Genomic DNA, 14,693 nt, shown 5'->3' on the forward strand with positions numbered 1-14,693 from the left:
AAGGCTTTCGATAATTTCTAAAGGAATATGGGTTTTTTTGTTTCCTTTTGTTTGCAAGATTTAAAACTTTTTTTTCAGTTTTAATGTGGTAGTTATTCAGATGCGTTCGAAGATCTACCCATAACCATGTCAGTTAATTATTATTTAAAGCAATCCGTAATTTCAATTTTTGCTATATGCATGTACACACCATATATCCACATATTTCTGTATCTGTATATATATTTTCCTATTTGAGGCTAGACTTACAACAGAGAGAGAGAGAGAGAGAGAGAGAGAGAGAGAGAGAGAGAGAGAGAGAGAGAGAGAGAGAGAGAGAGAGAGAGAGAGAGAGAGTCATCCAAATATATGTATAAGGAAGACATTTCATGTAGTTCACTTTAGTAAAAGCAATAATTATCCAAATTCAAGGTTAAAAGTTCATGTGAAATGCAACAAAATATTTAAAATAAAAAACAATTTGTATGAAAAAGAGTTTTACTTTTGTTGTAGTTCACTTTAGAATAAAGTAGAAAAATTGTTTTTGGTTAGAATATCAACAAAAATTCAAGAATACAAGCAAACACGTCATCTTGTCATGGTCTGAAACTTATACATATCAGATCATTCTTACAATTAATCAATAAATCGTAAGCGAAACTACCTATAATGCTTTCCTGAATACAAACACCCTTTGTTTGAAACTTATTTTTGCTTACACCTTGCTGAATAAGGACCACTGCAACTAAATGATGCTTTTGTTCTCGTGTATACCGACTGGGCCCCTCGCACTTTTATGAAGACACCAACCACGTTGATTTGTGCACATCTTTTAACAACTGTATGCTTTCATAAATTTATAGAAACAGGCAGACTGAAATCTACACGCCCCGTTTATCGATTGGTCAAAACCTACAGCAACCTATGAATAATCACGGACTACACTGTAATCATGATGATGTCAGACTCAAATTCCCACCGGAGACCGGCTGTTTTCTTTTAGCTAACGTACAGATGTACATTAACAGTAATTTAGTGATTTTTACTTACTTTTCACAATCAGTTCATTAATATGTTAAAAGAAAGATGTAAAAGTAAAATTATTAATAAACTGCTATAAATGAGAGAGAGAGAGAGAGAGAGAGAGAGAGAGAGAGAGGAGAGAGAGATTGTGTGTTCGTAGCTCATTCTTTATTTAAAAATGTTCGTAATAACATAATAATGTAAGTCATTCTGCATTCTGAGAATATCCATGAATGATCAATGCAACAAGGTGCAATATGAAAAGGAGCTCAACAATAATTGTTCAGCATTAGGTCCTTTAAGAACTCAATTAAATATTTAGTACGCGAACTCTCATTCATAGACAAAAAGGTAACATTTATCGTTATACCTGCAATCGATAGTGGTCTAATATTCATATTATAGCATGGCTTTGAATTACTGAATTTAAATCCTTCAGAGAATAGAATTGATTTTAACTTTTAAAACATTTTTATTATTGCAAATGAATTATTTTCACGTACCAAATGCAAAAAAGAGGGCGTCTTGAAATTATCGATTTTGAAATGACACTTGGAAGAACAAAAATTGAGACGTTTCCTTTTATCAACTCAGCAACATAAAAATCTATAAAACAGTCTACATAAAAAACAAATCCATTGATTTTCATGCAACAAACTTTACCTTGGGACAAAGTTTTGAATAAAACTGGCGTGATAGTCCACACTATCAGGTATAATAGAAAAACACCTGAGTGTCTGTGATAGCGTTTACTTCATAGTTCGTTAGCCATTAAATCTGTAATTAAAACCTTCTGGACAGAACAATCTTTGTTAATTTAAATATCCTGTAACATTTAAGTATAGTTCGATAGCCACACACTGGGTTAAAATAAAAATCAAACATAGGTGGCTTTTAAACAGAAATCTAAACCAATCAACTGAACTGTTTCTTGAGTGTTCCGTTCCCGGTTGTCACCAAGGCGACGTGACGCTACCTGCTCGATCATGGTATTTGTGACACGTTAAGAAACAAAATAATAAAAGAAGTTTGGAAAGAATATAAGTGAAAATACTCTAAACTGCCATAATGTCGGATACAGAGGTAAGCAAGACTTTTAATTATGAGTGTTCGGAGTAAGATGGGACCTCGACGAGGGGTTTATACATGCACGGTAGGCTTATCTCTGTTATTTAACACAAGGGGTAGATCTCTACACGAACATTGAATGGATTTATACGGAAAGCCATGAAGACCAGATTAAAGTACGGGAAAGTCTGCCATTTGTTCGTGTTTTATCAAATTATCTTTTTTTTAGAATTCTTTTAATCCAAAGAAAACATTAAATTTTTATCCAAAGACAACATGAAATAATTGCAAACCGAGAATCGTCATAAATTTTTTTCTATTTTTAGGTGAATCTAGTGCGTTTTAAATCTATTTTCACTTTTTCTCTATAAATTTAGTTTCGTGGTCGTACAAAGCACATAAAATGCTTCATAATTTCATGGATTTGAAGTTTTATGGGGCTGAGAATAAAGACATTTAAATCGCAAAGTTGTCATTAGCCCGTATAAAAAAAGATTTGCAAGATATTTAAAATGAGTGTTGCTTGTATTGAACACATATAAATACGTCTATTGTATGGGTAAAATAATTGCGCATTAATATATATATATATATATATTGATTACAATTGATTTTATTTATTTGTTACAAAATCTTTTCCAAATTCCAGATCATGTGTAATCTGTTTAACATAACGTACGTTAGAACTAGCTTAAACTGTCGAGAATGTCTCACTTAAGCATTTTATACATGCATTATGACTTAAATCCAACGATACACAATCATTATGAGCAGCATTTTGAAAGAATTGACAAGTCCTAAAACAACGATTATTAAAGAAAAACGGAAAATGAATTACATGTGTATTACTTTGATTTAAAGAAAGACATTGAAGACAACAACCGCCACGAGAATTCCTCCGATTCTAAAAACGAATCGGAATCTAAAACAGAAGAAAGTCCTTCGAAGAAAGAGGAATCCACTCCTCAAAAGCCTTTATCAGCTGCGGCGCCTAAGGAGGAGCAACCTGCTCCTCAAAAGGCTCCTGTAGCAAACACCGAGAAGACGGTACAGTTTTACAAGTTACACGTCACGTGGTCCAAGTGTTTGTGCCGTGCCTCACCCCGAACTCACAAAGCCGCACTGTGTGGGCCAAAGAAGGAAAATGAATATGGTCATTTTTCAATTTTCACGGCGCGTTCACGTTGGTTCACTCTGCATTAAATAATTGGACAAGGGAATTATCGACTGATTAGCACTAATATTTTCACTCACCAACGGGGCACGACGTCGATAGGAAAGCATTGCAGGAATAACATAAAGGCTTACAGCAATTTGTCGACCATTTAATGATGTAAATAATTGAGTAACTAATGTAAAATATTGTTTGTCTTCTATGTATGGAAAGAAAAAAAATTGATCCCTTCTGTACACAGCGCACGAACCCTGCAATGATTACACAAGCTAGGGAAGAGAAATAAACTGTTTTTAGATTTGATTTCACAACTCAGATAAAGCAACCATTGGATAAGTGAAGAACATTACACTATCTTTAATATATGTATGCTATATAAGCTCAGAGTGAGACAGACTAGCTTATGTCTGTTCGAAAGAACAACGAAGAATTTGTACTCTAGGGGTTATTAAAGGGACTTGGACACGATTTGAGATCAAAAATTTTATTTTTATATTTTATGTATAAACTGGTTGACTGGTGCATTTTAAATGATTGACCAAAATATTGAATGTTCAAGTCAAATTACTAGCGAGATACAGAGGTAAGAATTGATTGTTATGTAAACAAAGCTCGAGTCTTATAGTTGTTTACAAAAAATGTCATGTAGAGAATTACCATTCTTGGACAAAATGACGTGTAAAAAACAATTTAAACTAATTCAGTATCTTCATAAATACTATTATCAACAAAAGAAAGATACATTTGATTGAAACTTACACCAATACAACACATATGTAAAAATGGCAATATCTGAGCTTTGTTTACAAAACAAAGAATTATGAACTCTGTATCTTGCTTATAACTTGATATTTGACTTTCAAATTTTGACATAGGATTATAAACTTCTATATTTATCAGTATAAACATTGAAAATAGAAAAATAACTTGGAAAAATAACACAAACACTTGGAAAATTTGAAGTCAAATCGTGTCCAAGTCCCTTTAAACAATGGCTCATTTTCTCACCATTTCGGCACAAAACACTGTGCATTAAGAACACATAGCCTATTGAACTGCCCATCGACATTTAAAATTTCACTGACTGAAATTGGCGTTCGATTTCTGCTCTTTTATTCTCAATCATAAGCAACAAAGCTCCAAGTCTCGAGCTACGTATATGTTTAGACTTATTGATGTTTTAAGCTTATACAAAAACTCATGTAATTCTGTTTGTTTTTCAGTCGATGTTAGGTTTCATTCTAAAGCGCCTACTTTGGGGCGGTCGTATGGAGTTTATCCTATTTATTATGAAAAGAATGTTAAATATTTGAAGTTATTATAGTATGGTACCAATTGACTTGTACATGAAATAAATTCTAGTCAACTTAATACAAGTATGCACTAGTTTCTAATTATTTCATTTTAACTCATAAAATAATTACAAAAAAGTAAAATAATAACAAAATTGAATGAAACCAAGTATGCTTCACATATATACCTAACATATTTGACATAGCGTGGATACAGAATTCTAGATACAGTAGCAGATAGATCGATTACCTTTATCAGTTTTATCCGGCTGGCTGTTTGTCGGTGTTATCTCGCTGTAACCTATTCTAAGCTAAGGTTACATGCCAATGCATATTTCCTATTGTGGTTTTTAAAATATAAAAACAAGAACCAAACATATTAGTTACAATACGTTAAAGGTGAAGATTTGAAACCGTAGTTATTAATCACACAATAAATTTCAAGATGTATGTCAAACCCGACTTGAAAACTTGATTTAAATGAATAATTAGCAATTTTTGCAACGTCTAATTCATCGATATTACATGTATTGACTTAAAGTTGTAGATAAACTTACTTTTAAACGCAACAAATAATTTAGAGGTACTATATTTTTTATGCAGAAAGAAAAAGATGACAAAAAGGAGCAGCAGAAGTCAAAGGAGGAAGCAGACGATGAGCAGAGACATACAGCAGACGACAAGGAAAAGGATGACGACACGGGTAAATATGTCACGTGATAAAGTGGACCAAACCTACCACTGCATAATTAATCAAACATAATTCCGAGTTCATACCTAACATTATCTTACAATGGGGCATCGTCGGTAATCAATAACAGACAAGGATTTATCATAATAAGTAACAACAGTAAAATAATGCAAAAAAAACACTAGGTATACTAAAGCTTGTGAAATCTCGGTGGGGAAATTTATGAGAATATCAACAGCTTTGTACTAACATTTTAAACGAGATCATCGGTCTCCCTGTCTCAGATTAATTTATTATACTACTACGATGCTTGTAATCAACTGTATCTAGAATGGCACAAATAATGATGATGCATGAACAACGGTCAATATTGGGGTTGATTTAGCACCAATAATCAACACTATAGTATTGTAATTACTATCATTGCATGGGGCTTTTTCTAATTTGATGCACTACCAAATGTATAAAGACCTGGTTACTCTGCAGCAGTGGTCAAAACGAGGCTCGGTTCACGGATCGTTATGTATATTACGTAGATATGGAAAAATATTCGCTTTTGGGATTGAAATTTCTTTTGAATTGTCTAGGAGAAATGCATCACGCATGCGTACTGGTCACTTCGATTTATAGCAATACTTTTCAGATATATGTATGACGTGTTGCAAGGTAATATGCCTTTATTTAGCTTTTAATATGTTATATAGTAATACTGACGGTATAAAATATGTACTATGTTATAACTAACGACTTAATTTTGTACATTGCGATCTTCACGTTTGTATAGCAAATATGCATCTTTTTGAAAATAGATCATGACAAAGTAAGTAGTATTTAATGTTTACTAACAGCTATAGATTTATCATTGTTATTGTTATGTGCACTTTTATTCGTATGCTTATTTTGGGACCAATTTGATTTGAAAACAGGTGCGCGTAAGGTAACTTTCGATTCTCATGGTGATAACTCCAATGAAAGCAAAACTCAAGTTGATCCAAGCGCAGAGAATAATGATATGCTTAAAAATAAAAATGGAACAGAGAACAAACAACAAGATAAAGAAGCAGAGAAAGGCAATAACATGGACTTAGTGGATTTAGAACGTATAGAAAGTGAGAACCAGACTGTTAACACAGAAACTCATGATTCAAACTCAAATACTGAACCCGAACAAAATTCCAAACGCAAAGGCTCCCCAGAGCCCGAGCAATCCAAACACGTTACAGAATCTACGTCTAAGGACAATGACAATAAAGAAAATAACGGTGATAAAAATAAAAGTGAAGAGAAAGGAGGCGACGGATATGTGCCATTGGACCAATTATGGTCCAGTCCCAAGAGGGAATTCAAAGGATCGGAACGCCAGTATAGTACTGTATCAACCTCGTCTTATCTTGAACGGAAAAGATCTGAAGAAAAAGCAAAGACAGAGTCTCAAACAGAATCTGATGGGTCTGAAAAAAGAGTGGAGCGACAGTACAGTTCTGTATCAACCTCGTCTTACCTCGAACGGAAAAAATCAGAAGAAAAAGCAAGGGCAGAGTCTCAAACAGAATCAGATGAACCTGGAAAAAGAGTGGAGCGCCAGTACAGTACTGTGTCAACTTCTTCTTACCTTGAAAGGAAAAGGTTAGAAGAAAAAGCAAGGACAGAGTCTCAAACTGAATCAGGTGAACCTGAAAAAAGACCGGAACGCAAAAGCAGTTCTGTATCAACCTCCTCTTATCTTGAAAGGAAAAGATCAGAAGAAAGAGCAAAAGCAGCTTCTCAAACTGAATCAGAGAAACCCGAGGAACAGAGGGATGATAGTGTGAAAGAAACTAGTCTTAATTCAAGTGACAATAAAACGTTAATTCAACCTATTGGTGATACAAAAGACAGCAAAGAAGATGATGGTAAAAACGAAGAAAGAAAGCCAAATGTTGTTGAACCGTCAAAAGCTAATGATGAAGATGATGCCAAAGATGTTTCTGATTATAATAAAGAAGCACGAAATTCAAAAGAGTCGTCTAACGCTCAACGAAGAGTGTCTGACAGTGAAAATACAGCAGAATCTTGCGGTTCTCCAAAACAAAAAGATCAATCGAAAACCGATTATTCCCAAAACGAAACGGAGGAAGCTACAAATGAGAAAAAAATCGCAGATAGAGATAGGAAAAACGAGGTTGATGAAGATGACTGGCGATATGAAGATAAAATTTCTGACAATGATGATAATAGAGAAAACGAGGAGGTGACGATCCCCATTGCTCATCAAGAAGATGAATACAACGAGAAGAAATTCGATTCCGAATCGGAAGACGACATATCAGTGCATGACACTACACAATACAAGGAAGAGCCTCAAAGGGAACCCGAGCAAGAACCTGTAAAACAAACCAAAGAACCACAGACGAAGAAGAAGAAAGACCAGCCAAAGAAAGGTTCCTATCCCTCCCCCTCCCCACGGCCTTCTTCCCAACCCAACAGGAACACTCAGAGACCGGTAGCTCGGAGTGCCCAGCCAACCAGTCGACCCGGCGAATCCCGCAGAGCTCTCTCCCCCGCTCAGATGAAGTCTCCTAGAAATCAAAGCACTCCTAGATCACGACAGAGACCAAAGACCACGCCAGGGGGACCACGAGTTCACTCGAGAATAGGTGACAAAAGCAATCCTAGCCATTCACGCATGCAATTTAGACAGCCAGACTTTTTCTTATATATGCTATCAGATCTTTATTTGGAAATGTGTAGAGCGTAGCTAGCTCGGTCGGAGAAAATCTTACAAGTTTAGCCAGAAGTAAAAAAAATCTTAGGGTGTAGAAATAATCTCAGTGACCCCACAAGACAGTACGACAGGTGTGTGATGCATTTCTGGTAGACCTCCGTATTTCCACTCAAACATCACTTTACTAATGCTCACGTCTCGTACACGTATTTTATCACTTACTTGATTGTAGTCAAAGGTTTACTTACAATATTTGATGCTCAAATATGTCCATGCGTTGTCAGTGACGTCACGTTTGGTGGTAATGTAAGTAAAATTATAGTGAAGGCTAATATGCTTCTTTTGCCTCATAGCTTTAGGTATCTCGTGTATTGTCCACTTGTATTTATTCTTTATTATTCTATTGTTCTAATTATATTACTAGTATTTAACACCGGCTTTGTATTGTTTCAGTTCTGTATAGTTTGTATTCAAGAGTCTTACCTTTCATTACAACAATTTTTACCAATTATTTTGCATGAACAACTAAATCTTTAGATAACAAAAATTTTAATTTCCAGGTTGCATGTAGTGTTGTAGGTTTCTGATTTGAAATTAATTTTAAATTGTCCCTTCCCAAATGCTAGGAAAAAAATCCGCGAAAAAGAAAGTAAAATTTCAGACTGGTAAGAAATCGGGTAAGTGTTGCCATGGTTTTTACGTAGAAGCTGCGCATGTTTTATGGTCATGAATATTTGTTTTGTTAATGCAAGGCATTTTTATGTTATTATGTATGTTGCTTTTTTGTGACCAGGCATTTAGTATTTTACTTAACGTACCACTTTTATACAGTTTTATTTAATCCAATGCAGTTCAGTATTTTCACAAAACTATCAATCAAAATAAGTATCATAGAGTGTAAAACTAACACCACAAAACTTACAGTTATGTCACTTTATCTGAAGTCTGTATGTGTGAACTAACGTAACAGTTAATTGTCAATTAATATTAGCAACACTCACTAAAAAGTCAAACAGAAATGTTCACACATCTGGATACCCATAGAGAATCCCTCTCTCCGTACTCCTCTGTCAAAGCATGATCTTCAATAGTCAGAGTTGTCTAACTTGCATGTGGAATGCACCAAAGCCAATTTCACTTTGATCTGTTATTTACTTTTTGAATTTGAAAACATATTTGACATTTGTTTGATTCTATCACTTTAACGAAACTTTGACTCTCTTTCACACTTATTTTGTTTGCTGAAACATTTAACAACCATTGAGAACCACACACCATCCTAAAAGTAAAACTTATAAAACTATATGAGAAAATTATGGATTTTTCATTCTAAAGTTTGTTTATGATAATGACAATAGGTTCAGAAGATGGACAGAAGAGACAGAAGGAGTTCTTCAAAGCAGAGCTGACCAGGCTACAGAGAAGCCTGAAGGACGAATCATCCAAAATATCCAAACCCAAACAGTTAGTCCACGACATATTTTTATTAACTTGCATTATTTCAAATAATTGCGTAATCCAAAATGATAAATCAAAATAACAATACACTGTTTCTAATGTACATATACACGAACAGTTGTCGAACAGTCTTTGCAATTTTCTTTGTAAATTAAGAATGGTTATAAACAGAAACAAATTACTTATACCGCGTGTTAAAATTCTAGTAGTATCTGTTTTCTTACAAGTATAATAAATATTACTGTAGAATCCTTTTAAACAAGGACAAGTTCGATAATTACTAACTGGGACTATTTCTTCTCTTGCAGTAGAGAACACTACCCGTTTGTGTGGACTAGTCTCGAGCCTTACTACAATACATACGTGGCTCGCTTTTTGATCGATGCTGTAAGTATTCAAATGTCAACCGGGCGACTTCCGGTGTCGCTCGTTGGTCAACTTGCTCTCGGATATATTGTTTCACTTTGCTTTTAAACGACAGCTGTCCGTGCGAAATATGTTACAATTAGGACACAAACTTGCTTTTTGAATTAGGCATTAGGTTTTTACAGTAAAAAAATTAAAGATTTGTGATGGCCTTGAATTGTTTGTTGCATTTATGATCTTGTACATTTTAGCAAGAAGAAGCCATTTACCACCCTATTACACGGAAAACCCCCGTAAGAAGCTTGATTTGATATCTGTATCTGCGTCCCCTTAGGACGATGTTGTAGGATGCTTTTGTATAATTTCTTACTCTGTGTACCCAGCAACTTGTCGCTCAGTTTGTGATTCTACCTTTCTGACAGCGACAAGTTTTTCGGGGGTGGGGTGGGGATGGGGAGTTGGGGGTAGTTGTTTGAGTAAAACATGTAGTTTACCTATCTTGACCGACTTCGGTGGCATAACAAAATACAATCAACAATCTTAAACCCTGTGTCCACTCGCTTCTGTTGGTTTTCAGCTATTTACTACTCCTGTTATTTACTTTGATGTGCCCCTCGCACTTGATGTTTAATTTACAGCCCCAGTAGATTACATGTAGTAGGTTAAAGTGTGTGGCAATGTAGACTATAGCTTGACCTATTTATTCTTCCAGTCGGAGACTGAGCGACCTGTCAGCCGCGCCCGACCCATAAGTCGGGGCAAGCTCTATGTAAGATATTCCTCACTCGCCATTGTGGGAATCACATCATTTGGGCCATAGTACAATGCATTCCACAGCACAATTTTTTTTCCGTTGTCATGAGCACTGTTTGTCTTAACGCTACTCCAAATTTCAGTTTTATTTATTGCCTGGAGTCTAAAAAAGATGACACTGTTTTGTTTTGTTTTGTTTTGGGTTTTTTTTTTGTTTTTTGTTTTTTTTTGGGGGGGGGGGGGGGTCGAATCAGCACTGTCCGTGGAATTTCTCAACTCAGGTTTTCGTCACCTGTATCTTAAAATCAGTCCTTAAAAGATCCATTAAACTTCGTCCTTGTAATATACCTTGCTGTGGTTTTCATATTTATAAGATTTTGGTTTGACAAAGAGTTGAGAATCCACGTACCTGATGCAGTTTAACATGTCAGTCTCTCACCAATATATCGCGTGCAATATACCACCAATATATCGCGTGCATTATACCACCAATATATCGCGTGTATTATACCACCAAAATATCGCGTTTATTATACCCAACCAAATTGTCCTCAGTTATGTCCCTTGCTATTTCTCTAAGTAAAGCCAATCCTCTAGTTTCGCATTTGACCTTTGATAACAATCCATCCATACATTACTTATCTCCTTGAAGATTATCAAATAATACACGGCAATCTCTCTTATCAAATGCATGTGCCTAAAACATATCTGAGTACTTGTTTTTCAGGAAGTGTCCCTTTCTAACATTCGTTTTTTCAAGTCCGCCGAAGCAATGCATGGTTTATCTTATTATAGAAATATTGTTTTTGAAAAAAAAACCCAATTCATTTTATTATTAGAAATTGTGCAAATGGTGACTATTTTTGCTATTAATGTGGTGATTCTGGAAAATGTGCTTCATTAATAAAGAACATTAATATCCAACTATGTTTTAAACCTGGAAATAGAACAAAGAAGTATTTTGAAAACACAATTTAATTACCCTAGCTGTTAAAGAAAACCATACTATTAATTTGGGACTGGAAAGTGAGTTGGCGTTGTGCTTCTGTTCCTCTGTCATTTCTATTGTGGAGGTTAGATGATTTCTCTTGTACATCTAATTTTCGATAAGCAATTGTACCATTCACGCGTTCCTTGTCTTACATTTTAATTATGTGATCTGAAGTAAGTTGTTTAAATACAATCACATGTAATCTTTCATCCATGAAATATATATTAATGCATATCTTGGAACTGATAGACACATACTGATGCTGATTTACTTCCCAATAACATGCACGTATAGCCATATGATTTTGCACTAATTACGCCTTACCCAAGGTTACACTCATTTATTGTTAATTTGTTTCAGTGACATTAAGTACATTTCAGGAATTTCAGTGCAGATTTTAAAGATTTTTTATTTATGCATTTGTGAGCAAGAACCTAGAGTACTTGTGGTAGTTTTAATACATGTATAATTTTCTTAAATCTAGTTGTTGTAAAACCAGATAGACATAATCATAGTATTGAGTGCTCATTTCAATAACTAGTTAATTCATCAAAACTGCAATCATTCGTTTTGTTTACAGTTCTACAGTGACATTAATGTAAATGCCTGCAAATTATATCGTAAACAGGAAATGTATTTAAGTACGGTAGAACTAATTGAACTAATTGAAAATTAGGCATACATCATATACATGGATATTTTGAGAATGATGCTGTAAATGGCTGTAAAATACGGTAAACATACCCTTAATGCCTGTAAAATATATAAAACAGACATGTACTGACAGGTGTAAATGTAACTTTGCTGTAAATGCTGTAAACTACAGGATTTGACCTGGTGTCTGTTAACAGGCGGAGGACCCCCAGCCCGGATACGTCAGCAGGAACACCGCAATCGGACTCTGCGATCCATGGACTGACCTCCGGATGGACCGGGAACTCTTGCCGCGGTTGGAAACTCCCTCGAAGAAGTCCCGGGCGAAGGGCCAACAGAATGCGTCAGTATATTAATAGTTTATGTACAGTGTATTTAGAAATTTTTAACATTTAAAATGATCTGAATGATTAGTTGTGTATTCATAAAGTCAAGCTATGGCTCAGGTACATTTTTTTTTTTACATTCAACTAGTTATGAAGTTAGTATATTTCCTAAAAGCTAATTTCATTTTAAAGCAAAAAGGGTAAAAAGGAGAAACCACCAAAACAGGGAAGCACCCGACTGCCAAAGTTCCCAGTGGTGGAATTCTCCTCCGGCAAAGAAAACGCCACCAAATGTTTCCCGTACAGCGAAGTGCCCAAATTTAGGTAAATATTACGTACAGCAAAATGTCCAGATTTTAGTACTGTAGTTACAAAAAGGCCTAAAAGTACACGCTAGTTTGACTCAACTAATGTAAACCGCATGTACAGCGGGGTGCCTAAATTCACGTAAACTATAATTGAGGCTCTAAGAATACGTATTCATAAAAATAGGATTGATTAACATACTAGTATTATATATTAGATACGAGATGCATTCTTATTTCAAAAGCTTAAGAGGTCATCTGATAGACATTTTATGTCGTACCGGGTTGTAAAGAAAGTTTCTAATCTGGTGTATTTTTTATGCATAATCATAATGGTTCTCGTTCTCATTAATCGTAGATAACTTTTATTTTTCCTGACAATCGTTACTGTGTATACGGCTGCATTTATATATTCATAAAATTAACGCTAAAATAATTTGAAATTGAATTGTCTTTTTTAAAACAGGCAGGAGGTCATGGGTCGCTACAAGCATGATGCTCCCAAAAAGGTGAATGCCGACTACAGTCGAACCAAGGACGACTTTTACCGCATGGATTTGGACAGACTTGACGAGGTCCATCCTATTAACCGCCGGCACATGCGCAAAGCCTACTTTGCTTACCTTCAGAATACGCCCGGGTCGAAGAAGGCGATCAAAGAATGTGTGAAAGACCTGAACGGCGAGCAAGAGCAGAAAGTTCACTGAAGGGAGGTCGTGTTCAAAGAGAGACAGTGCTTGCTTCAATCTATAGTTTATGTCTGTGATATTCAGGAACTTTTATCTTTATTTTACTTCTTATATTTTATTGTTATAAAAAAAACTTGTATGGTGGTTAGGTCATTTGAAAATGTCTTAACGTATGACAGGAAAGTAGATATTTATATGAGGGACTCTCTGTGATTTGTAAATTTTAATCCCTCTAATATTCAAGAGATTACTAGAACATGATTTATAATAGAAAGGGCGAAACTGTGATATAAGTCAATCATTACTCCCTACAGAGTTCAAAATAGGCCAACTCTACATCATTTTTCGCTATTTTAATTTTTTGTCGTTTTTTTTTTACACGGTAAAAAACAGTGCTGCATAAGAAACAGTCTTTGTCACCAATGGCATTGCAAGAACGATAACTCTGAATGCATTGGCATTGCACCTCTTCTGTATTGACAAGTTTGATAAACATGTTTACTGAGCATAAAGTCGACAGATTCCTTTTCATCATGCATGTGTTTTCTGTCTAAGGTGTAAACGCTTGCATGTATTGATTCACGTTTACACGAACGTATGTACCACATTAAAATATATTTTTAAGAAGGTTTTTTTTTTGTTTTTTTTTTTTTATAAATACAATAATAGAATTCGATGTACGATTGTAGGATGCCGACTGCTGACTACCGTTGACAGTAAAACTGCTTACTAGCTGTTACTTTCTGTTCACAGCTTACTGCCAACTGCTTGCTCTCATTTGTTTGATATGCACACATTCTGTGCGAGTGCAAATATTAACAAAACATTATAAAGAAGGGTTCTATACAATGCTGGATACCGTTTATTTTATTCGAAACATGAAAATAAAATTGCCCCTCCCCCCATTATAAAAATTATACACAGTCATGTCCTTATCGTAAGTTGCATCATAAGAAACAACTAAATAACTTTTATCAAATATGGATCTTATAGAACACGACCAGATACTACTATTTATTGAACCATGTTTAGGATAATTCAGTAATAGAAATGTGGCATACTTTCCAAAATGAGTCTGCTGAAGGTTAAAAACTATTCAGTGTTGTGTCTAGACATAGATTTAAACTACTGAAACATTCTTTCCCTGGTCATGTCTAGTAACAATTTAAAAACAACCGCTTTTCAGAGTGATGAAAATGGCAGTGTTTTAAAATCATCCG

At 35.0% G+C, this 14,693-nt stretch overlaps 1 protein-coding gene across 5 annotated transcripts; it reads left to right on the forward strand.

Moving 5' to 3' along the window:
* The first annotated feature begins 1,927 nt into the window (after nt 1-1,927).
* On the forward strand, nt 1,928-14,100 carry LOC128181268 (triadin-like). 5 transcript variants are annotated; one of them, XM_052849610.1, is made up of 11 exons: nt 1,930-2,085; nt 2,932-3,117; nt 5,140-5,239; nt 6,154-7,863; nt 9,290-9,395; nt 9,698-9,776; nt 10,007-10,048; nt 10,468-10,524; nt 12,351-12,496; nt 12,672-12,803; nt 13,251-14,100. In XM_052849610.1, the coding sequence occupies exons 1-11, from the start codon at nt 2,071-2,073 to the stop codon at nt 13,489-13,491; spliced, it is 2,814 nt and encodes a 937-aa protein (XP_052705570.1). In that variant the 5' UTR covers nt 1,930-2,070; the 3' UTR covers nt 13,492-14,100. The 5 variants fall into 5 exon arrangements, with proteins under 5 accessions (XP_052705600.1, XP_052705570.1, XP_052705583.1 ...); XM_052849640.1 differs by lacking the exon at nt 2,932-3,117 and having other exon boundaries at nt 1,928-2,085; XM_052849623.1 differs by lacking the exon at nt 10,468-10,524.
* The last annotated feature ends 593 nt before the right edge of the window (nt 14,101-14,693 follow it).

The sequence above is a fragment of the Crassostrea angulata genome, chromosome 1 (genome assembly GCF_025612915.1).
Source record: "Crassostrea angulata isolate pt1a10 chromosome 1, ASM2561291v2, whole genome shotgun sequence".
In the NCBI taxonomy this organism is placed as follows: domain Eukaryota; kingdom Metazoa; phylum Mollusca; class Bivalvia; order Ostreida; family Ostreidae; genus Magallana; species Magallana angulata.